Source organism: Glandiceps talaboti, chromosome 2 (genome assembly GCF_964340395.1).
Source record: "Glandiceps talaboti chromosome 2, keGlaTala1.1, whole genome shotgun sequence".
Lineage (NCBI taxonomy): Eukaryota > Metazoa > Hemichordata > Enteropneusta > Spengelidae > Glandiceps > Glandiceps talaboti.
In genome coordinates, this window is record NC_135550.1 from 27,410,067 (window position 1) to 27,435,884 (window position 25,818).

At 35.0% G+C, this 25,818-nt stretch overlaps 2 protein-coding genes across 3 annotated transcripts; one reads left to right on the plus strand and one right to left on the minus strand.

The window, feature by feature from the left end:
* Nucleotides 1-217: 217 nt before the first annotated feature.
* LOC144446741 (endoribonuclease Dicer-like) lies at nucleotides 218-12,888 on the minus strand. 2 transcript variants are annotated; one of them, XM_078136578.1, is made up of 14 exons: nucleotides 12,727-12,888; nucleotides 11,254-11,564; nucleotides 8,714-10,290; nucleotides 8,169-8,320; nucleotides 7,561-7,702; nucleotides 7,007-7,082; nucleotides 6,083-6,219; nucleotides 5,581-5,760; nucleotides 4,939-5,152; nucleotides 2,651-4,724; nucleotides 2,145-2,400; nucleotides 1,510-1,690; nucleotides 1,061-1,136; nucleotides 218-393 (listed from the first exon to the last, which is right to left on the minus strand). In XM_078136578.1, exons 2-14 carry the CDS (start codon nucleotides 11,558-11,560, stop codon nucleotides 225-227), a joined length of 5,541 nt encoding a protein of 1,846 aa, XP_077992704.1. In that variant the 5' UTR covers nucleotides 11,561-11,564; nucleotides 12,727-12,888; the 3' UTR covers nucleotides 218-224. The 2 variants fall into 2 exon arrangements, with proteins under 2 accessions (XP_077992704.1, XP_077992696.1); XM_078136570.1 differs by having other exon boundaries at nucleotides 11,254-11,567.
* Nucleotides 12,889-13,353: 465 nt separating this feature from the next.
* Nucleotides 13,354-24,606, plus strand: LOC144453383 (putative RNA/DNA demethylase ALKBH6). The gene is made up of 7 exons (XM_078144664.1): nucleotides 13,354-13,525; nucleotides 16,139-16,207; nucleotides 18,312-18,372; nucleotides 19,218-19,264; nucleotides 22,043-22,147; nucleotides 22,984-23,112; nucleotides 23,484-24,606. The coding sequence occupies exons 1-7, from the start codon at nucleotides 13,475-13,477 to the stop codon at nucleotides 23,763-23,765; spliced, it is 744 nt and encodes a 247-aa protein (XP_078000790.1). The 5' UTR covers nucleotides 13,354-13,474; the 3' UTR covers nucleotides 23,766-24,606.
* Nucleotides 24,607-25,818: the final 1,212 nt, after the last annotated feature.

Below are 25,818 nucleotides of genomic sequence, written 5' to 3' on the forward strand. Positions count from 1 at the left end.
ATACATACATCTGTATAAAGATAAAGAGAAACAGATACAATGATAATGGCATGAGTTTGTCATTTGCGTTGTCAAAGCTCAAAAACTACATTTGGATCTACCAAATGGTATAAGCCTTATTTACATGTCCTGGAACATATTCTGTTGTAAACCAAGACTAGTTGATAAAATACTACAATTGTTGTATTACAAACGTTCAAATCTTGAAGTTCAATACTTCTACTTTATTTTTTACTTTTCACATCTTCTTGTTGAGCTTTCAAAGAACGTAGTGCTCGTCTTGCTGCTGCTGATTTGGCAATACGATAATTTCGACCAATGCCACGGTAAGTCCCCTTGCCTGCTACTGTTACAGTTACTCTGGTTTTCCCATCCAGTGTTTTTTCAGGTAGACTGGAAAAATATTGAAAAACAACAACACTTTGATGATACCATACTAGGCATTTTATAACCAAGACATGTAAATATAAGCAGATGAGAGGTGTATTTTGTCAGTCTGCTTGTGCGTCATGCTTTACAAGGTAGGTTGTGGCTTACTTTAATATCTTCCATACAAACTTCAATACCAACAATAAGAATAACCATGACAACATATATATATAGCAACTGATGTAAGTTTTTGCAGGTCTCTCAACAATAGTCCTTGTCAGGCCTTTTACAGTAAAGACCAAATTATGCCACCAAGGTTTCTAGAGAAGAACTTTTCTAACAAGAAGACAATTTCAGTTTAAGTTTATTTAAGCTTGGTTCTGCCATGAGTGTTCAGAGTGCCCTCCAAGCCAATTTCATATGTCACCAATGCATATCAATTTTTGTGGCACACCAACTTTGCCCATATCCCCTGCAAACAAAGTGGGTGACTCACAGTAATACTCAGTTCTACACATTTATCTTTCAAAGGACTGACAGTGTACTATTAAAGGGACTGTCAGAGTACAGTTGTACTATGATATTTATAAAGTATTGATGATACAATATATTGGATGTACCATGGTGAGACAAATTCATTGCAGAAAAAGCTATATATGAATAGAGGCATGAGGTTTGCAGTGTATCTTACCCAAATCTAGCAGTCTCTGGTTCCATCTCCAGGAGCTCTCTCACAGGTGATATTGGTACCTTGGCCGAGTACTTTTCTGTAAAGAAAAGTAGAAATGAACAGATTTAAGTCTCTGCATGGCATGCTTAAACCAGGTCAAAATTAAAAAGGTCATCCTAGATGCAATTCTGGAGAATAGGGTACTAAAACCTGGTACTGAACTGCTGTTCCATAACTGTCATAGTAGATACAACTGTGACTCAAATCATTCAATTCTGTTCCATGTCATATATCTTTTTTTGTACAAGGTTGGGACAAATCTCCAAAATGGCTTCATTGTGAAAATTGAATCTTTAAACACATCCCATCCCTCAACCTGCACTCACTCACTATTCAACCTATGCATATATACATTACAGTATCACCCACACAAGACATCACAGATGAAATGTTGTGTATGCTGTACATACCTATGTGAGGTTTCATCATGGTGTAATAAACTCTCCAGACAGCATCTAAGGACATATTACTATCCAAGTAAATAGCACCAGCAACTGATTCAAAGATATCACCTAAGGCTTTAGGAACCTCAATGTCTTCACGGTCTTCTTCTTCCTCTTCATCCTCATCATCCGAGAAATTGCTGTTCAGCTGTCACAAAATGTGAAAAGGGAAAATATTACATCTTGTACAACTGTTTAAGAGGCAATATTTAAAAGCGGAAACCCTCTAGGAATTATATCATATCTTGTCATCACTAATTCATTTAAATTCATAATCTGGTAATCGTAATCTTAAACTGCGTCTTCAACAAAGTCAGGTATGTAAATTATATTCAACACTTAGAAAAGGTGGATGAATCATGGCATCAAACTTCTAAGCTACTGTAGACATTTCAGTTTGATGTGGTAAGACATACATGTACATGTAGTTAAATATACACATTAAAAAGGATTGCCCAACATCATATGATTATAAGATCTGTACATATCTTATGATACCTATCTCATAATATACAACAGATATTACATAATTATATGCTGGTAATCTCTTCAAATATTGAACAAAAATAAAAGGATGATAAAATTAAATTGTAGGATTTTACCTGAGAGTCGATACCCTGTGTCTCTTCAGTTGCATGCTGGAATTTGACAAAGTTGTCAATCACATGAAACAACTCTGGAGCTATGGCTTTGAAATATTTGTGATAGTCAAACTTCACTGCCAAAGAAGCGAAGATAGTGTTGTTGACGAGAGCTGATCGTAGATCTGTCAGTGCTCCTGGTGAGTGGTGTTGATGGTGATCATACAGATGCTTTGTAATGAGGTAGTCAAGTATTGCATCTCCCAGAAACTCAAGCCTGTAAGACATCATATGAGAATAGGACATCATGAAGGCAATGATAAAAATGGCACACACACGCACGCATGCACACACACACACACACACACACACACACACACACACACACACACACACACACACACAAACACAAACACATCACACACATGTTTATACACACAAATGTATAGGCTAATATGTACTTACATCCACACACATGTGCACATACAAATACATAATCATTCAAAATTGCTATTTGTAATTCTTACCTTTGATAACAATCTGTGATGGTATTATAATGATATGAAGCATGTGTAAAGGCTTGCAGTAAATAGGCCTTGTCATTGAATGTATAGTTGATCTTCTCTTCAAAATTCTCATACCCTGAAAGTAAATGAGCTAGTCTTTCTTCACTGTGTGAGATGTGTGTGAATAACGGTGAAGGTGGAGCTTTCAGGTAGCCATACATCACTCTGTCTGTTTTACAGAGAGCAGTCTCTTTACTGTCACTTTTTTCCGACACACCATTTTCATCATGATGAACACCATTCTGTAAGGTATCAGAAACTTCTTTGCTGGTATCGTCTTTGATCAATGGGAGAACTTTGATTCCCAGCCAGGACATGAACAACAAAGTGCCACGGAAGCCACAGGAAACCAAATAACAACCAATCAAAGATTCAACACAATCTGCCACACTTTTATCTGACAGACTTTGTTCACTATGCAGGTCATATGGAACATCAGGCTCTGCTTTGAAATTTTCCATCTCATCACAGTTGCCCCAGTATCCAATCTCAAAGGATTTATCCGTCACTACAGGACCTCGTCGTTTTGCAGGGGGCAGAATGACATACCCTGGAGGCAACCAATTTACTGGTGGATCAAACAGAGAGACGACCATACGCCCAGGAAGGTTATGTTTCTTTCCCAAGCGATAGAGATTCAAATTGCTGACTTGTTTGCTCCTCATGTATGATAACTTGCCTTCATGTAGGTCTGGGTATGTGCAGTAGAGGTAGGTGGTTACAGCTTGTTTGAGGAAAGAATCACCTAACATCTCTAGCCTTTCCAGATTGAAGCCATCACTGGCATTTGACATGGTAAGTGCTTGTAGAAGCAGTGCAGGATTGGGTCCAGGTTTAGTCTGTAACTCTTCATCTGTGGTACAATCATCTAGCTTATCAGGAGGTAATGCTGGCTCACCATTCTCTGTTGCTGTTTCCTCTACCTCTTCAAATATGGTAGCAAATTTCTCTGTAGAAGTTCTCACTGGCCTCTGCTTCTTACCTGCAGCCTTGAAGTCAAAAGTGTCCATTGCTGCAAACACATCTACATCTTTCTGATTTTCATGATCAGGACCGCTAAGTGATATAGGTGCTTCTCGGTCACTAGTGCCACTAAATGATATCAAATGATTCTCTCCCATATCATCATCCCATCCAAACTTTTCATCATCATCCTCCTGCTCTTCCTTTGGCTGTTCAAAGAATTCATCCGGTGAAAGTAACTTGATCTTATTGAGAGCTTTCAAAGTTTCATCACCTACATGGAATTCTACAGGATCACTGAAATCATAGAAATCATTATCATCTTCATCACTTGAATCCAGACTAGCCCACTCACATCTTTCCGCTTCATCATCACTTTCACCATCTCCATCACTTCTCTGATCAATGATAAATTCATCCCAGCCAAAACTCAGATTGTCAAACATAAAATTCTGTGGTAATGTCGCCATTCCTACATTTGCCTCCCTTGCAACCAAAGCTCGTAGCTCTTCAGCAAGGAGCAATCCATTGAGACGATAAAGAATACTTGGCAAGCAGACAGCTTTCCTCCAAAGTGAGGCTGGAATAGGGTAAATATAACACAGCTCTGGCACCAGGAACTGCTTGTTCTGCAGGTTTTCCTGTTTTTCCTTCTTTGTCTGTGCAGATGTTGTTGGCAGAGCTTTTCCTTTGTGGTTGAGGTAGCGAGGCGTCAGGAGATTGAGTCTGGAAGACATGTAATCGACATCCAGTAACTTCTGATCCAGGTTGGTGACTTCAAGACCATATCTTTGATAATAATACTCTGCAAATGTGGGATACAGAGCCGATGGAAACTGACTTGCTGGTGAAAGATCTGAAATCTCAGCAACATAGTACCTTTGAGGTTGATCAAAATTACGATATGTTGGTGTCACTACAGCATCTTCATACTTTGTTGTGCCAAATTCAAATGGCTGGAATGTTGTGTACCTAGTTGTCTTGGGATAATCCAATTTGCCACTACACTGACTTATCAATTCAAGGAAAGACCAGTCAATTTCATAGCTTTCCTCTTCCTCTTCATTCTGCTCTGGGAATATAACACAAACAAATTATTACTTCAACACCCTATGAAATAATATATTTTCAGATAATCGTAGATCATAATACATACAACCTAGTATTTGGCAAGAGAATGGCAATCTCACTGACTACATATACACATTTAATTTTTTTTTTTAATATCATTAAAACATAGTATTTGGCAAGAGAATTGTAATTTTTGGAACTAAACTAACACTTACTTTTTAGTACCGGTACAACATAGTATTTGGCAAGAGAATTGACTGGATCAAACTTCATGGAAGGTTTTTCTAATCTCAGAACTTCAGTGAATACACACTTGTGGAATTTTCGGATCTGGATCATCTTCTCCTTGTTGATACAGATTTTGGAGGCTGCTAACTCTATGGCTACATTCACTTTTCCAGAGCGAGTATAGACTGGAAAGCTAGGGATCTGAAGTATTGTTGGAAAAGAGACATGGTTTGTATCACTTACAAATTAAAGATCAGCTGTAGTTACATGTGAAGTTTTAGCTATCATGATGCATTAACAATTATGTTGTTTTGATTTGATATGATGTAAATCAAACACATCTGTACACAAAGTGATATCAAAGTATTCTGATGTCATCACACACTCAAGGATACTTTTTATACAGTGATTTCAAATTCACAGAAAGTGGTAAATTCATCTTTACATTACAAAGTTTTAATTATAATTTTCATTTTGAAATTGACCTTCAAGGTCAAAATAAGGTTACACATTCTCAACAGAATGTTCAACCAAACTGCGAGTAAACAGATAATCAAATTAAGTCTACGTGAATTATTTTTCTGAATAACTGGACACTCTGAAAATTCTAATGCAATAGGAAAACTTACAGCAGGTGTCTGTTTTGACATGATAAACCCAAATCCTTGCACACTATTTTCTGGATAGTACAGCTTCCGTCCACGAGTATTGAGTACATCTGGCAGTGGTAAAACTAATGTCATCTTCATCACATATAAGTTACTTGGTTTGTTCACACCTGGTAAATTATGCTGCAGGGCATCTGCTACCTGTTACGACAACAAAGCACATGTTAGGAACCATGAGATGAAATTCAAAAGAGACAACAATGGAAGCTCTTAATCAAAAGAAGCTTTAAAATCAAATGCATTATGGTACCCTATGAAAGCCTTGTGACTCAGCCCACACACAGCAAACATGAATCAATTTGATATTTCTTCTAAGGCAAAGTTTTGGTTCAGCAGTTACTATTAATGAATACAACACATATTCATTTTCTGTTTTTAATGATAAGCAGAGGCAACATTAAAAGACAACAAAAATACCAAAAATGTCCTGGACTCAATATAAGGTAACTATTGCAGACATTACCTGCTTACAATAGTACTGTCTTCGTTTTGTGGTACCAGGACGTGGGCCATCACTGTCCATTTCTTCTTCTAAAGTATCTCTATCTTCATATGGCACCACTTCCTTTCCAACTGGCAGTAAATGTTCATCAAGTTCACCTGCAATCACAAACATTCATTCAATATAGCAAACAGTGTTGACACAGCTGTCATGAAATATACATCAGTATTTACAAATACAAGACCCAAATATCCTAACATCATCGCAAAACCATAGGCCTCTGTCAGCATTGTATGAAATGCATTGCTAAAAAAGAAAAATATGGGCTAGCTTGCTTGAATGTATCCTAATAACATGTAAATTGCACAATACTCTGAATGGAATTAGAAATGTAACTGATACACAGAACATAATTTGATATGCTGCCAACTGTTGGGCTAGTTCACTCTAAACTACCATAGATGGCGCTGTTTATTATGATCACATCATGAAGTGACATGATCTAGGAGGTGGCTCCCATATCTTTGGGAGCAAATGACATCCCTCATCACTTTCACTCTGAGTGCTGCTTTCATGGTCTATCAATTAGAAGTAACACTATTTTTCATATTAAAGAAAATCCATAGAGATGATCCATAATGAACTCCTATGTAATACAGCTGCCCAGACATTGAAGAATACAGGCACAAATCACAATACAGAAAAGGGTTCATGAGCATCAAATTCTACATTTTGAATACCATGCATGTCACAAATTTAGACAAAGTATTGTAATGTTATCTCATCATGATTTCTTTGTTGTCTGATCAGGGATTGAAGATATTTATAAATCAATCATTGCATTCAAATAATACTATCAGTAATACATGTTTGCTGTTTCCAATACCAATATCAAATATGTACATTATATGAAATGATAAATATTGATGATTTCAAGGATTTTACCTGCTTTGTGAAGAAGTTCACAAGTTTTTAAAGCGACAGCCATTTCAGCTAATTTCTTCCGTTGCATTATTTGACCCTTTAGAAGATAAGAGAGAAATGATTTCCTATTTAGACTGTAATGTCATGTACTAGTGCAACAGAATATACTAAGGAAAGAGTCTAATTACACACATCTCTAATCATACATTTCACAATTGGTATAATGAATGTCCCATAAATGAGTGTTGTAGTTTTTACAACTCATGCCTCCTCTGGAGAACATTTAAAGCAGAGGATGTAGACACTGTAACTTCTTTATGGTCACAAATATCAGTTGAATTATTCACGTAGAAAGTTTGCACAAAGTGTATTCTGACAACCTGGCTTGAAAGTAGGATAGCTTCTCCAGAGTATCAACTATTCTTTCTCTTACTATCAATGTCTTTCTTGCAGATTCACGAGTGCATGCAGGGGTGGGGTGGGGTGGATGATGAATAACGTTACATCTCTACAATTCTACAAATGTTATATAGCTTGTGATAAGACTTACAGGTACAATGTAATATCAGACTTACTGCTATGGGTTGTCTAAGTGGTGAATTGATTGGCAAGTATAGAGTAGATTTATACAGCGGTGGGTCTGAGTCATCCACTGGTTCTGTTTTACATTTAGGAGTTAGGTGGGTAAAGGCATCACTTGGTAATTTGGCACAATATCTGAAAAGAAATATTAAATTTGTTTATTAATATTGTACACACAGACTGTCCAAGCTAGACAAAAATTATTTCTCAAGTAGGATAGGAAGGAAGACAAACAGTGAACTAATAACTAAACATAAAGTAAGTATCAACAGACTAGTTGAGCTGGTAATACATTCGTAATACTGAACAAAAAATATGTAGAGTACAGTGTGATACATGTACATAATTAACAAAACTCAAAGAAAACCCTGTATTACATCTATACACGCAATGATGTCCTTCACTCATTTATGTGTATTTGGAGAATTGTGAATTGTGTATTATTTCAATGAAGTTTCTCATTAGCAATGAAAATTATTAAAAATGCATTGACGAAAACCACTCATAGTTCAATTGCTATGAATAATATTTCAATATCCGGCTCAGTTGCTGGTTAATAATTTAAAAGCCATGTTTAAGTTATTAATGATACATCACGTACCTATTTATCAAAGGTATACTAGAAGTCATAGTGACTCTAGCACCACCTTCAACTTTATTTGGCATGTATGGAGGTAGTAGTGCATCTGCCATATGGGCATCAATTTCTTCCTCTGTGGGTTTGTCTCGTCCATGACAGATTCGTTCCAAAATCTACATTAGCAATAATCATTGAAAAACAATGTAAGACATAACATAACATTACCTTATAAATATTTCAAGAATTACGATTGCATGAATTATCTTTTGAATTCCTACAAGTAGTAGTCACCTCCTTATTTTAAAATCAATTGTTGAGTACTTTTTCATCTAATAAAGCCTGTGCTATTTCCTAACTGGCACTATTTCAATGATTACACTTTTAGTTGTGTCGGGTTTTTGGAGCATATTATACTATCTTTATTGTTTCACTGCTATCTTTTTACCTTTTTCAACTCATACAATGTAATTGTCAGGTCATCTTGACATTTTTATTATGTCTATGTTGACACATGTACAATAATCTTGCGTGGTTATTTTTCAATGGATAGTATTTTTTATACTTACCCTATCAATACATTTGAACTGTTTCAAATCATGAATGAAGTTGTCTTTATCTGTATTGTTGACCATCATAATGAAGAAAGACTCTGGTGCTCTTGCTCTGCCTTTGGACTGGACGTATGACCTGTACTCTCTGATAGCATCTAATCTGACGACTAAGTTACACTTTGGGACATCTACACCCTCCTCAATAACACTGGTGGCTATCAACAGATTGGTTTCATGTCTGCGAAATTTGCGAAGGACATCTTCTTGTTTTTTGTACTCCATTTCAGCATGGCCCATTGACATGGATGACCTGAGTCCATGTCCTGTGATGTAGCTTGCTGACAGATACTCCAAATCTGGGTCTTGTCTACTCAAATCCTTTAGTAGCTGGCTCAAAACTACTGCAGTGTACCGCTGTTCCACAAACACGATACCACATAATGATGACAATCCTGGCTGCTGCTCTCCAAAGTGACTGAGATGTTTCTGTTTTTGTTGCATCTTGTTTCGAAATGTGTGACCATGACTGTTTTCCTGAATGTGAGAATTAGTTGTCTTTCTTGAGTCTGACTTAATTTGAGAGTGAGTCGATGTATAACCATTTGAGATGCTTGTTGAAGTATTTTCCTCTGTTTTTGAGATTTCTGTTGCTGAGTTGACATTTTGCTCTTGCCCTTCTGATTGCTTCAGAGCTGTAGATGCTTGGCTTTCTTCAATCTGTGGTTTATATTGTTTGAGGATTCCTATAAGCTTTAAAATCTTTGGTGTCAGGTATTTGGTATTAACTTTCAGTGTGTTGCCAAAAACTTCAGTACATCGCATGTGTATGATCCGTAGAGTTGTCATTGCAAATCGTATGAAGTGTACATTGAGCTCTAAAGTCTCGTGTGACTCCACTTTCTCAAGTTCTTTAATCATCAACTGACTGACGATATTTGCACACCATGGTCCTAACACGGTCAATGTACTCTGACACTCAGATAATGCCTTCTTTGGTAGTGATCTGGGGTCTTTTATTTCTTCATCAATGTCCTTCACATTACAGTCATCTAGGAACCTCCTGGCCTTGAACAGTATTTCTAGAACCTCTTCAGTCAGTTTGTTGATATCGTCGTATGATTCAGAAAGGATGACAATCTCCTTGGGTCTGGCACCATACTGACTGACAAGTGTTGCATCGGTTGCTGTCTCAGCTGTACCTCTCATAGTTTTCTCCAAATCACCTAATCTGTGTTCTAACTTGGCAGGATCACATTTTCCATTAAGAATGGCTGCAGTAAGACCTAGGACCCTAGGGTACTGAGTAGTTGGACATACATCATACATCTTCATGATCTCGCGGTAAGCATGGTTCTTTACTGCTCTGTGACATTCGTCAAAAACTAACAGATTGACTTTGGACATTCCAAGAAAACCATGCAGCAATATATCTAGGAAGATCTGACATGTCATCACCAACACCTGATGTTTGCTGAACTCTTCACTCCATTTCTCTCCCTTCCAAAAATCTACACCCATAGCACCAACATATTCACCAACAGTCAAATCAGTGTGAGTTCTGATGACACCTGCCTGCTGTGCCACTAATGGAACTACAAGAATCAAGATAGGGTTTGGATTAGACTATTTTATACATAACCAAATTTTGTATGACAAACTTTAAATTAAATAGTCACTTCTCCATTGAATATCCCATTTTAGCATTTCAGTATTGATGATAAGAATGATTCAATCATAATCTAAAAAATTGCATTTGAAATTCATACATTGGTCTCCTGGCTTACCTATGATGTTTTATCCATTTGAAATAAAGACTAGATAGACACTTAGCGCAAACCTTCAACTTTAAGATCAATGGTGTACAAGAATTTATACCACCTTGATATAGTTTAACTTTTTTTTTCCATTTCAGTCATATTTGCTAATCTAAGATTTTTACATTTCCATGTACTGTTCATGACTAGATACTACTACTACTAATAATAATAATAAAAACAATATTTTATTCATAAATTCAGAAATTTGTTGAATGGTCACCACAAGAGCAGCACCCCAGTGCCCTAGTGTTAAAGAAGCAGGAGGAAACTGTAGTACCCAGAGAAAACCTGCGTTGTTCAGCAGGGTCAAACTGAGGATCATCCTTCTCACATACACTACAGACCTGGTAATAAATGATTTAATCTAACCCAGCTGATGCTTGGTGGGTTTGAATCCAGGCTGCAGAGGTAAGATTCTAAGAAGCATATAAGCTGACTGCTCAGCCACCAACAACCCAAAGAAGTAATGAAATGTATACATCCATATGTGTAGATTCTCTGACTTTTAACTAATTCACATGTACCTAACAATTAGCAGGATAAACAAAATCTAAGCAAAGTTTGGATAGCACTCAACAATTTAGTTATTTTAAACACCAGTTTTGCTATGAAATGTTATATACAAATAAAATAGCTGATGTTATATTAATCTCACATTCAGCTAAATTTATATAGTTAATAGAATGTGGATAAAATTGGGAGGGACCTTGATCACTTCAAGCTTTCCAAACAACTTACCTGTGTTTACTAGGAAGAATGTTCTTTTACCACTTTCATTAAATGCAGGCCTGACCTGGTGAGCCAACTCTTTGATCAACATAACAGCAATGAATGTCTTGCCACCTCCAGTCTGAAGACATACCACTGTGTTCTTTTCAAGTGCTCTTTCAAGCAACTCCACCTGGTATGCTCTTGGTGTGAAATTATGAATGATCTGCTGATGGAATAACTGTGGTACTTCATCAGTGGCAATCTGTACATCCATGTCATCAGAGAAGTTGTCAAGATCAATCACAATGCTGTTGTTGTCTTCTGGTGACTCCATGGTTCTACTTTATATAAGGTGACCAAAACAATGAAATCTTATTCAAACTTGAACGTTGGACCTCTTCTAAGGAAAATACACATCATCATGGCCGACCAATCTATTTTCATTTTGCCTTTATAAACTTGTGATTTCTTTATAAAATTAAGATAGCTTTGCAGAGTTTTGACTCGTCTTAGTCATGTTTTGCAAATGTAGTATCTGAAGTTCAAGTTATGAAATGAAAACTTGATCTGTCACCTCTTACTTTTATCTCCTTTTACTTATACATTTAAAAAACACCATAATCAGAAACAAATCTGCTATGAGGTCATCATTCACTGGAAGCAATGAGTACATGTAAATAAGAATCTACCAATCACGTGCTGAAATGTGGAGTTCATTACCTTGAACACTTGTGGACTCTTGCCATTAAAATGAAACCTAGCAAACCTTTGTGTGACTAAACCATTTCACAGGTCATTCATTCTATACAAAGAACAAGTACAGCTTACACTTGTATCAAGTTCTCAATTCCCAAACCTGGAATTTCTACTTTCAATATTACATCTTTTTTTAACAATGGCAGTTCTGACCAACTAACGTGTAATGACTACACTTTACTATTTATAGCTTAAACTAAATAAAAGTATACTTCCATCATGGCGGTACATGTATATGGGGATATGTACCTCCATACTTCCAGGAATAAACTGACATTTTCAATGAAATCTAAAAATGAAATTTGGGCAAATCTTCATGTTAACATAATTTATACTACAGCATCTATTTTTTTATTTCAAGTGAAAGTTTCGAACAAAATAAATCACCTTTGGTTCAATTGTACCTTACTACGAGTACGTGTGATATACAACTAGTTAAACTTACAAGTATTTTGTTGATGCAATGATGTTTCTATTGTTTGTGAGGGCGCTCAATCATAATATTGATACCTCTTGCCATAGCATAGGCACCAACACACAAACATGGGTATGAACATTACAGTGTGCGCAATTTAGACAACTTGCAGTTTTAAATGTGTTATTTCTGTGTCAACTTAAGATGAAAATATACCCAGACATCGCACAGTCTGTGTACCGGGAGCATGTACGTACATTTTATCCTTCAAATATCAATCACGAATCCATGATCTGGCCATGCAGTCATTGATGTTTGAGGTCCCTTACCTTTCTCACTGGCTCTTCCTCACTTCTGAATATGTTTCCTAGATGTACGATTCCTACATTCCAAGCTCCACAATTATAATATCCTAAATATGATCATTTTACGGTAATTTTCTGGGATATTTCCCCCCAACACACCAAGTTACCGATCGTTCTGGTAAGCCCCGTCGCCAAAATCTGTCTCCTTAAGTTAATGGAGATAAACAGCATTAGTCAATTTTACATATGACGAAGGAAAATGTCACGATTTAATTTTCTTCGAAGGCAGAGTCACAGTTTTTATAGTTGCAAATAACAAATTATGCCTATCAAATAATCAATTCAAATGTCACGTGTACATGTACTTCTACATCTAGAAATCCCTCCACTGAATTTAAAATTCAGACTTACAGGGTCTTTCATATGCATCTTTCGTAGACTGTAAGTTCGTAATAATATTTATAATATTCTCGGTGAATTTTCTCTCTTTATATTCATATATATCATAATCGCTCACTAAATTTCTTTATATTTCATTTTAACTCATAAGTGTCCACTTAAAATGATACCATTTTTGTTTCAAATTGCGTCTACAACGAATCCTCTGCTGAAAACACGTCACGTTTTACCAAACAAGTTGCAGACGGACTGCAAGGACAGCTGAGTCAAGTACGTGTACACAAAGTAAACGAATGCCCAGATTGTGAAAAATCGAAAGGTCCCAGTAGATTTATTCGTAAGAAAGAACCAACCATTATGTAAACAGTTTAGGATGGCTACTGAAATAACATCGAAAACTGTTGGAGACTATGTCGTATCACATGTAAGTCAAAGCCACTGGTGTACTCAAAATATTGCATAATCGTTATTTTACTTAGGACATGTGTACAGTATGTACCCATATTGTGTGACGATTGAGGAGGTGACATTGTATATTGATTTTAATATACAGTAACATACCATCTGATACGTGTATGTACTTCTTACCCAAACAAATGTTTATTAAAGAGTACATTACATAATTTTTACAGTAAGGGAAACACAGAATTTACTGGGGGGGGGGGGGGGGGCTTGAAAATTCTGATGATCTGTATCGTTGTAACCTGTATGGGTCCTTGAAATATTTTCCTCTTGAATTGTCTCTTTGACCAAAATTAAAGCTCAGGAGAAGTTGTTTACCTTGTAACTTTGCAAAATGTATAGTGGCAGTAATGTAAACGTCATTTACCTGTTGTCTGATTATGAGGCAGGCGATAACCACAAGGGCCAGATAATAATATGTACTCCTACTGGATAGTAAAACTGCAAGGTACTGAAGACCATATTCAAATATGTGTATGGTTTCATATTTTATACCTCTAAATGCCTGTAAATGGCTTACTACATGTACATTTCCTACTACACCTATTTATGCATGTGATCACAAGAAGTGTTTCATTCACACATTTTATGAAACATTGATATCATACTTTATTTCTGTTGGCAATATATATACATGTCTTTCTTTCAGTTTTTATCCCTACACTGAGATATTTCCATATAGTGTATTCACATATTTGTAAAATCTATACCAATATTCATAACAAAGAAATTATGCACTCATTTTCATGATCTTATTGATACCTATTAATTTCTTTATATTAAATTCAAGATTAAATGAAAAAGACAAACAGGGTTCCTGTCTTAACTTTTTTATTACAGCTACATTTCTGAACTAAGGTGTACCAGAGTTATTTTCCTCACAATGGTTTGTGCCAGTGTAACTTGTTGACATAGTGCATTCCGAATCAGCAATATTATTTCATCTCTAAATCCAGAAAAACTCATCATGTGATTTTTTTTTCCAACTTCTCAGCAAGAACGACAAGTTCAATGTGACATCACTCTGGCCAACTTTGGGGGTGGGTAGGTAGGGAGAGTTCTACTAATTTAATACTACCCAAGGCAAAATAAGACTGCCCAAAATGAAACCATAGATTCAAGTACTGTTGATATCTAAAAGCCTTTATAGCTTAGTCATGCCTCAAAACACAATAATTCTAGCCCACAAGTGCTGATATTTTCAGTCCCAGAACCTGTCCACACACTGTGTATACTATACCAGGCTCAATTGGCTGGGTAAAAAAAGAAGAAGCTCAACTCACTGTCACAAGTTGATTTATAAATCCATAGGAGCATTATGACAACTAAAGAATTTATAGACCATTTTTTTCAGATATAGGATTACATAATAAGTGTGTGCCAGTTTTGCCTCAGCAGTTATCAATCATGTTTCAGACAGTCAAAGATTTGCGAAACCAGACTTGTTAGTACATACATGATGCAGCTCACAAGCGAGCACATACTCGCAAGATTAGAACACTGTTTTAAACTGCACAGTTAAGACAAATGGAAAAAAGACCCAACCTCAACCTTAATATGCAAATGACAAAAACAAGTTAAACATGAAAGGAAATATGGCATGGCATGTAACTTCACAAAGAAATGATTTAAATCATGCATAGAAATATAGTAGCATTGATTCTGAAATGACATTTGTTATTTGTTGTACGATATGTGTTATTTTCCAGTTATTGTACTGATTCCAAAAAAAAGTTAAATGTGTAGTTGTTGTCTATATTGATTTTGTCCAATATTCTTTGAATTTGTCACTGCTCCGATATCTTAATGGAATACCAAATTTCTTTTTGATTATTCTCTCTCCAGTAAACTCAAACTATCATTGCCCACTTTATGATCCCAGATGAACTTTCATCACTTCAGAACACAATGCAGTGTAATACATGTACATGTACAATGCAATACAATACAATACAATACAATACAATACAATACAATACAATACAATACAATACAATACAATACAATACAATACAATACAATACAATACAATACAATACAATACAATACAATACAATACAATACAATACAATACAATACAATACAGGTATAACAATTACGTTACCCATATAATTGGTCAATCTTGGAACTGAAGTGCTCTGAAAACTTAAAAATAATTTGATAAAATGTTGCCAGCATGTGAATTCTGACAAATAATCCCAGTTTTTGTACAAGCTGGGAATCCATGTCCACTCTAAAAATAATTGTCTTCCCCAGACAGGGTGTTGAGGGCAGCATGAATTCTAGGTTAATTTGATAGACAGTTACAAGCTGTTTAGCATATGTCTGTCTTTCAACATTGTGAAAGTTATGTCTACCTCTGGTAAACATGAGGTGAAGTGTCAAATAGTGTAAATTTTTTCAATCTTTCACAGGCAGCTCAGCACCTCCCTAAGCATTTAAATTATAATATACAAGTAGCACACAATCATATCATATCTAAAGATCATTCTGTATGACCTTTCTATAAAAATATCATGTTAATGAATAATTACATATTAGTATTACTGGTAATTGTCTTTTCTTGTAATTTCAGGCACCACCAACTGCGTATTACGTTCCTAACTTCATCAGTAAAGAGGAAGAACAGTTTCTCATAGATCAGGCAAGTCAATTTTCCTTTACTTTGTCACTCATGTGATTGAGAAGGTCTTTGATATGTAGTGAGGGCAGATATTCTCTTTATCTGTAGCCATGATTTAGACTGTCAAAAATAGTACTACATGTACATATATTATTACTAAGAAAATGATAAATTTCTGAGGATGATATATTGCTGAAAGTCTAATTTTGAAAATAATTTTAAAATTCAGGTAAGTCTCAACAACATCCTTGAAATGATTTTACCAAGATTATAGCCAATCATTGATACAGAATTCAAACTTCAACAATTCAAATATTGTACTGACTACTTTCTGGGGGCTTTTTGAGACGCTTTCAGTTGGAACAAGAAACTTGTTACACACACATGTATTTCTTAAACTTTGCCTTAAGGATAACTTTGCATACTCCATTCTACTATTCAAGCAGTAGTAGGGTTTGGTTGACAACATAGAATTATCGCAAAACTTAGTGTTGTATATGCATGTATTGTGTCTTAAAATATATGAAGAAACACGTCAAACACGTCATCAATATATTAGAATTGTCACGTCATATTCTACTTTTAAATAGGAGTACACAATCATAGATTAGTATTTAAGTTTTTATAATAAAATTTTTAAATCGTAATGTCTCAATATATATTTCTTTTAACCATACTTGATATTACAGTTCTTCAGTAATTTTTTTTCTATGTGGCTTTATTTGCCTTTCGGTAATGTATAGAGAGCATATAGAAATTTATCTACAGCATAATTTGTCAATGATTTGCATATCAAAGACTTGCCTGCACTTTAGTCATAGTTAACCAATTCAATTTTCATCATGTATGTGTGTTCTGTAGTGAGTTTTATAATGTAAGTCAGCTATACATTTAGAGTATTTGTCAATATCAAAAATAAATATTTTGGTAGAATGTTTTGACATATGATATTGTAACTACATATTAATTCATCTGTCTTTTTCGTTAATGTGCAAATATCCAGTTATTTGCATGAATAACACATCTCCCCATTCCAATGACCCAATAAATGTAATGTCATTTTTGCAATTTGTTTATATTAAATAATAATGTATTCTTATTGATGTAATGTTCACCTTTTCTACTAAGCCCTAACATTTTTGTAGTAGAGGAAGTTGCTTGATTATATACATAGGTATCAGAAATTTTATCATAGTAAAATGTAAGAGTTCTTTAGTTTGGTTTGCGTAATAATTGAAACAAAATAAATGGCTTTGGATTAGCCATGACATGGGACACTTGGAATGTAAGACTTGTTTACAGTGCAAGATTCATTCATTACAGAGAGTTATCATTAGTGATGTGTTAGAAATTTGATGCCCCATTTTGCTGAATAATTTGTCTTTCCCAAATTTAAAATCTTTATTGGACAGTATTTTAACCAAAACGGCTTTGTTTTCATTTTTTTGGGCTGTAGCATAGAGTATTAAATATACCATGTAATATAAATAAGTTATGACATTTGACATTACATATACATGTATGATGTACACTGTTTTCATGGTTCAGAATCAGCCATTCACATAGATAGCCACATTGTCTGTAGTAGAGTACATTCACAGATTAAAATCTTGCTAGAAATAGTGTTTAAGTGTTTTAGATATTTTTAATGGTGGAACATTGTTATGCAATTCTGAATACCAGCAACAAAGGTACAGAACACACTTTGGGGGGTATGCACTCCACCACGAGATAATTATTGAGACTGGTTACTTTTCACTTCATAATTATAGTGATTAAATTCATGTACAGTCACACATTAATGCATTAGAAGTGTAATTTGTCTTCATTGCTTCATATGCTAACAGTGTTAGGACATACAAATTGAGTTGTGTTAAAGGTTCTTGACATGACCCACATTTGTTTTCAGCCTCTGATGACTCATCTTGAATGCATCTACAAATGTCTGCCTCAGCCTGCTTCTTTGCTAAAAATAGAACCAAAAGAGGATCAGAGAGATCAAAGAATATATGATGGATTAATTTACAACACGATGAAGTGAACCACAAATACATCACCATGTCTGCTTTGATGGTGATATACTGATTATTAGTATTAATAATGACTTTTTAATTTCATATTTTAGGTACTTGGAGCACCTAAGCCTAAATGGACCCAGTTATCACACAGACGACTACAGAATTGGGGTAAATAATCAATACACCATTTATTTCTATAGACTATATACTCCTTAACTTTAACATGGTTTTAACATTGTGAAAGTCATTTTCTTTAGTGCAATTAGTACCTATTGTTACATAGCAGTATAAAAACATAAGACTCGACTGTATAATAATAGTTGCTATATATAATAACTACATGTGTATATCAGGAAGGCATCATTTGGGATCATGCCTTGGTGTACTCAATGTAACACTCTTTTTATGATTGATGATTATTTCTCACAGCCGTGTGAGTTTGTGATTCTGTTCTTAATACATGTAACAATGTTGTGTCGGTCAATTACAATTATTTCTATTGTCTTTATTATTCTTTTGAATTCTGATTAAAACAAAAAGAAGAAACTATGTATGCATCTGTGTCAATATTATGATATGTATGATCTATTTCCTATGCTATTTTGCAATGCAATGTCAGCTTTGACATACTGTGAAGGTACACAAGAGTTTATCAGTTGTATACATGTAGTCCTGGGATAACTTATTTGGTATTGTTCTTGGCTTCATGGTCTGAGTAGTAGTAATAGATGGTGAACCATTTCAGATACCACTACTTATTAGAAGTATATTCATAGTCATCTGTTTTTAATATCTATAGAAGGATACTTTAATACCTGTTTGTCAAACACTTATAATGGTCCTTTTTTGTGAATACTTAACTATACTGAAGTACATGTACCAGTGTAGTGACTTGTGAGTGCTTTATTGTATAACAGACAGACAGTCATTGAAAACCTGTTTATCATCTCATGACTGTATTCAGTTCACAAATATTTACAATGTAATGTGATATTCAAATGCACCTCTTTCAGGTGGAATTCCACACCCAAAAGGCATGGTAACAGAAAAACTGCCCAAGGTAAGTAACTTAAAGTGTTCTGGTTACTGTAATGGTCAGTCCAGGTTTAAAAGGAATGTTAAGAGTTATAGATTCTTTAAGAACATAGAAGCTATTTTAGAGTTCTGTCTGTTGCTGGCTATTTAGCCTAGATCGTGTATTTTGAATTTTGATTTCCCAGTCTGATGGGGAGATAATAAATTCAAAATCCCCATTGACATAGATTCCGGGCTACTGGCTATTGTACACCAGGTTTTCACCAGGCCTATTTTTATAGCAATGTTTAACTCAGTATACCTGCACATCTATGTCTATAGATGAAAACAGTGAGCATGGTTATGGACATGAGCTTGACATATTGAGTACAATTAGAAGTAGGTTAAGTTTTCTATGAAACAAAAGTTAGTATGGTTTTTTCACTGATCTTCATCAGTTGTGATCTTTAGGAGAAGTCTAATAACTGTCTAGTTGATTATTTCAAAATAATAATACTAATGAAGAGCTAAATAGAAAGACTTAAATGCAACATGCAGTGACTGAGGATCTTTCATACATGCATGCACACACACATACGCATAATTTAGTGGTACATGTATGTTGTGTGTAATTTTAGCACTAACATAGAGGGCTTTCTAAAGCTCTGGTGTCTAAAGAACCGAATTTATGCAAATCACAAGGCTATGTACCCTTTGACCAGGCATTAGGAACATTTTGTAACCACAGCACACTAGACAGAAGTTAAAATCACACAAATTATAAAATAAACTATTGCTATTACATGTTATTTCAAGTAAATGACTACATCGGTGACTGCACATCTTGGATATTCCACAAGAGCTATATTGTCTGTAATTTTCCACCTCAGAGATGTTTTCATTGCCAATAGGCATGAGGACACAACAGAGAAGAAAACGCAAAATGGACCACTAACATGTTAAAGTGCTATACATGCAATTTATTTCAACTGACCTGATTTATCAATCATTTACATAGTCACATATCAGCATAATCAATCTATAGCTGTGAAAAACAACGAACTTTATGGGGTGGCGATGATATTTACTGCCACAATTAAACCAAGTACAAGTAGTAATATTTCACAGCTGACAAATATGTTATCATAAATTGAATTTAGGTGTAAAATCTTGAACTGATATTATATGATGTTTTGATCAAGACTGTTTAGGTCATGTTGCTATACATTTAACTACAATTTTGATTACCCTCATTTACTACCCACTACAAATTCACAATTCTGATCACTGTCTTGATTCATCTGTGAGGAACATTACCATTGCCTTTCAGATTCACTTTGTTTCAAGCAAGAATGAACTCTCAATCTCTGTTAGCTCGTGCTTTGCAAATATTTTAAAGAATGCAGTTATTTCCCAATATGATACATGCAATCATTGACTGAAAGTAAAACTGAATCAAAATCTGGTGTGTGGACAGGCAAGAGAAAGTAAACTGAATCAAATCCATACCTCTGTTTTGGTGTGGGACAGAAGTTATTGTCAAAGCTCACTTCAGAATGTTAAGGGACAATCACACAATGTCACACAAGCACAATAAATAAACTTTGTTCGTTTAGAGCAAAAACCCCTCCCTTCTCCCGAAATGAACATTAAAAGTGCAACATTAACATGTTTATAAATGAAAATTGTAGTAGTCACACCACTGTGAGCGATACACAACATAAAAACATTGTCAACACATTAAAAAACGGAAAACCCAGCACTATAGATCACATTGGAAGTAAATTAACATTGAAGCTGTGAAAGTTTTCAAAATTTGGTTAGAAGTGCAAAAATGAAAGTCAGCTATTACATTGATGCCAGACCCACCCTCCCCTCCCCCAAATGAAATTTGTTTATTGAGCTCATTCAATCAACCCTATAATGGTTACATTTTGAAACTTTTCTCCACTGAAATGTAGGATGTTGCAAAATAAACTGCTATACATGTAAGTTTAGTATACAGACAATAACAGTCAAGTATGATTGAGCTTGAAGCCATTTGTCATTTAAAAATAAAATTGAACAAATTTTCTGCTATGAAGATTAATATATAGTTTAGTACATTCATAGCTTGGCAACAGGTAAAACTGTCAGTAATATGTCACCACTTTACATGACCCTTGACATGACCCCCTTGATCAATGTGCTCTGTAGACTGTTTTAGTGTTGAAATGCTCCTTTGTACCTTAGCATAGATAACTATGCCAAAGTTATCACACAACACCCACACATCAAATTACATGTAGTTTGCCCCATTGAAAAGTAATAAACAATTACGGTTACTCTGATCACTATAATTTGGCCATGACTGTACAGTAACAGGAAGTATGTGTACATATATTCAAAGAAATGGTGTGTCAGAATTATAGAGAAAACAGAAAATGAAACTGGTGTAAGATTTGTAAATACTTTTTATATGTGACAAACCAAAAGAGTTTAATAATGAGTATTTTTTTCAACTATGATGGATGTTAACCTGTTATTTATTACTGGTATGCTATAAATAGGAAATTATGTGTATTAATGTGGCAGACCTGTAAGTGGTAGTCTGTAAGTGAAGCCCTAGCTATTGCTAATGAGTATGTACAAAGTTCACACACATAATACCAAGTAACACTATGGGCAGGAGTAAATTGGCAGTGACATAAGTATATCTCACCATGAAACAAAGTAACCACTGAAGACCATAAAGTTATAGACCATGCCCATTTAAAAAGTATTAGTATAACTTTTTGGGGATGCAATGATTTATCCTATGCATTTTGTACTGTCTTTGTCACAGTGGTTAGAGACATACACACAGAAGATAGCATCACTTGGGGTGTTTGAAGACAAAGTCCCAAATCATGTACTTGTTAATGAATATGAAAGTGGGCAAGGTATAATGGTAAGTACATGTACCTAGTACACATAGTATAGTCAAACAACAAATCACTGACCAAATTGGTGGAAATGAAGATGTTGTGTTGATTCATTTCAATTCTTAATCTATTGGTATTGTTGATTTTAACGCAAACACTGCAATAAGTCAAAGGTTTAAAGATTTTCATGTAGACCACAAATTCGGGAATTCTCCACTTATCTTAAGAATCGGCAAAGTAGTTTTTTTATGGGTCAGTCAAGTATTTCATGGTAAATTAACTTCTTTCAATCCAGTGGTTGTAATCTGAAACTGAATTGATTAATTTGTTATATTGTGTTTCAGTGTCAACACGTGTTAGTATATATGAACTTAATTTGGTGTAGTTTATGTATATTTAGTCATGTAATCAATACATTCTGTACATCTCTGACTCAAACAATGAGTGTATGGCAGTATGTATGTGTGTGCATGTGTGTGTACATATGTACATACATATGCATGTCTGTCTGTCTGTATGTATGTATGTATATCTATGTATGTATGTATGTATGTATGTATGTATGTATGTATATACCGGTATATGTACACATGTGTGTATGTATGTACGTACATAGTATGTTCATACATATGTATGTACATATGTAACCACTGTGTGTGCATACCATATGTATCATTATTATATTGCTACTATATTTCAAGGCATAAAATTTTTCAATTTTCTGACATAGGAATAGGTTTTCCGTGCATGGTGACACTGACAGTATTCAACTCGATGCACCTCTCAATTGGCAAATATTTAGAACCAAGAGAGTATTTTCCATTCTTAATTGGTTCATGTTTTGTTTTACTTAATATGCCAGCCACATGAAGATGGTCCTTTATTTTATCCAGTTATATCAACAATTACTCTGGGTAGTCACACTATACTTGATTACTACCACCATCCAACTGCTGAGGAGGGCAAAAATACACAAAGAGATAATAAAACTGTAAGTTACAGATACGATCATTTTATTTTGTGCAGAAAACATGTTTATCTCACTCTCACTTACACACACACACCTCATTATGCTCATTTGACATAATTTGTTGTCTTCAGGGTACTTGCACTCCTGCTTGCCATATTGCAGTTGTACGCTCCTTACCTGCACTCTTGAACATAGACAACATTGACCATTAGAATGGCTTACTGGCACAATTTTGACATCGGATCGTACCATACATTAGTAATTGCTAGGGCAGGTTTTGTACCAAAATTATTGTTTCTCCTTTCATATCAAGAGTATGATAGAGAATTTATTTAAAAAATAAACGAGATCAATGGATGTTACCTTTCCCTCTATTTCACTTTTTTCATCAGACTGTTGAAGAAGAAAAAGTTGCACCTCCAGAAGAACGTTTGTTTGCTTCTCTCCTGTTAGAACCGTGTAGTTTGCTTGTAGCAAAAGATGACATTTACACAAAATACCTTCATGGTATTCAGGAAAGAAGTGATGATAGACTAGTTGAGACAGTATGCAATCTGGATGCATGTCCAGGAAGGAGTGTTGGTGATGCATTGCATAGAAAAACAAGGATTTCTCTCACTATCAGACATGTACCCAAAGTTTTGAAAGTCAAACTAAGGTTAGGGAAAAGGTGATGGATAAAAACATAAGAACAACAGTCCTTGCAATTCTTGCCAGATGTATACTTCTTTCACTGTATCCAAGATATATTGCTGGGAAGACAATCTTCATTTACTGGGTATGCAACGGCATGGTACTATGGATTACTCCTCCAAATTGTCAACTCATGGAATAAGGAATAAACCTGAAGTACTCATTACTAAGTTAAAGAAGACAATAATAATTTTGATTTTAATCAAAAAGATTGTATATGTACAAATCAAGCACAGCAAAATTTTTGAGTATGTTGTCTTTTAATTGTAGAATATATGTCAAACTGAGCAAAACATTTGTTTTTAGTTGTGTATGTAGACCCATTCTGACCAACCCAGTTAACTCCGTCTAAAAAAAATGTTTCATTGTTCATTAGAACATTAATTTTGATGGAATATTTCATAGCTGTTTATCATAAGAATAGTCAGCATCAAGAATGTCATCAAGTAAAATAATGACAATTGTGGGACAAAGAAATTATAACTATTCTGAATCTATCCATGAAAACAAAATGGAATGGCAACAAACACATCTTATCCATTGCTGTCAGAGATTGACAGATAAGGAAGCTTGAATTGCCAAGACTAAGTGTGATAAATTGAGCAAAATACCAGACAAAAAATACTCACGCTTAAACGTTAACAGGTCAACCTTTTTTTTGTACTCTTATGAGAATACCTATTGTGTCCTGATCTTTATTTTTCTTCTTTGACATGGCCTATCAGTGTCTTTCTTTGTATGCATATAGACATTTCAGGACAGGATGCTTTGTGTTCATCTTATTGTATTTGATGCATACAGATAGACAAATAAACAGATAATGATTGTGTTTAATTCAAATGCAGCCAGTAGTTTGATAGCACCACTCAAGTATTCCCATACCTTGTAGAGTGATAGTAGATGTATTGCTGCTCTAAGGTTGTATACATATTATCAGGACTGCACACACAAGATACTACAAAGGAGAATACCATATAATACCAGTATACACCACATTATCTGTCAGATGTGTGCAAAATAATGTAGTGGATAGAATTATGATAGGCATCAAAATGTTACTAATGAATGGCACCAAAACAAAACTGATATGAACAAAGCTATGTCAGTGTCAATCTGATTAAAATCCAATGTGAGTCAACTTGGTGCGATTTCTTTATTTAATCCCTTCTTTTATTGTTCACTGTTTGTTCTTTTTTGTTCTGTGAACACTTTGTACTGACATTTGACACAATACCATAGTTCTCATACAAAATGCAAGTGCTGAGTGGATTTACTCGATAAATGAGAATGCATGATATGTACACCAAAACATGTGGGTACAGTACCTCAGAATATCCCGTTCAAAAATAGCTCGAGCACAGACAATGTTGTTGTTCAGTGGTTCTCTTTGTTTCGAGTGTTGGTTGCAAGACAGATTCTGATTAGCTACTCAAAAATATGGAATTTGTACAAGAACTCCTATGGTATGGTGTCAGATGTTGGTACAAGGCACTCACAACAAGAAAAAGAACAAATGACAATAATAGTAAGAGGTAAATAAAGAAATCATGCCAAGTTCACTACATCAGATTTTAATCAGATTGTGTATGTGCATGGTGTTGGTGAGGTGTAGTATTGCAAGGTATATGAAATAATCTTTCAAAGACATCCCCACATTCCAAGCCAGATAACCCCCACCCCATCGAGTTATTGGCGTTACACATGAAAATGTGGTGACTTCCAGTGCTACAAGATGACCTCTACCCCACAAAGCTGTAATAAATTTGGTAGAGGTATACCATCATTTGGTCATAAATAACAAAGAACTGTAAAAGCTAGATGTTGACAAACATGACATGAATGGTGACACCCCCTTCTACAGTTACCTAGATACCAGTAATGAACACAGTAACAGGATGAACTGATTTCCCACATAGAGGAGTCCTAATCCACTTGAAGTGGCAGAGAAGACCCCAACCTCTAAGAAAGAAGCATAGTGTTTCACCTGTCATATTTCTACTTGTCAATTTTATGCTAAAATAAATCATATCTTTG

Coding starts and splice junctions, on each gene's coding strand:
- LOC144453383 (XM_078144664.1), top strand. CDS start 13,475: ATGGCTACTGAAATAACATCGAAAACTGTTGGAGACTATGTCGTATCA. Junction 13,526..16,138: donor GAGACTATGTCGTATCACAT/GTAAGTCAAAGC, acceptor TTGTAATTTCAG/GCACCACCAACTGCGTATTA. Junction 19,265..22,042: donor TAACAGAAAAACTGCCCAAG/GTAAGTAACTTA, acceptor TCTTTGTCACAG/TGGTTAGAGACATACACACA.
- LOC144446741 (XM_078136578.1), bottom strand. CDS start 11,560: ATGGAGTCACCAGAAGACAACAACAGCATTGTGATTGATCTTGACAAC. Junction 4,725..4,938: donor TGTTGTACCGGTACTAAAAA/GTAAGTGTTAGT, acceptor TTATATTCCCAG/AGCAGAATGAAGAGGAAGAG. Junction 1,691..2,144: donor CACAGGGTATCGACTCTCAG/GTAAAATCCTAC, acceptor ATTTTGTGACAG/CTGAACAGCAATTTCTCGGA.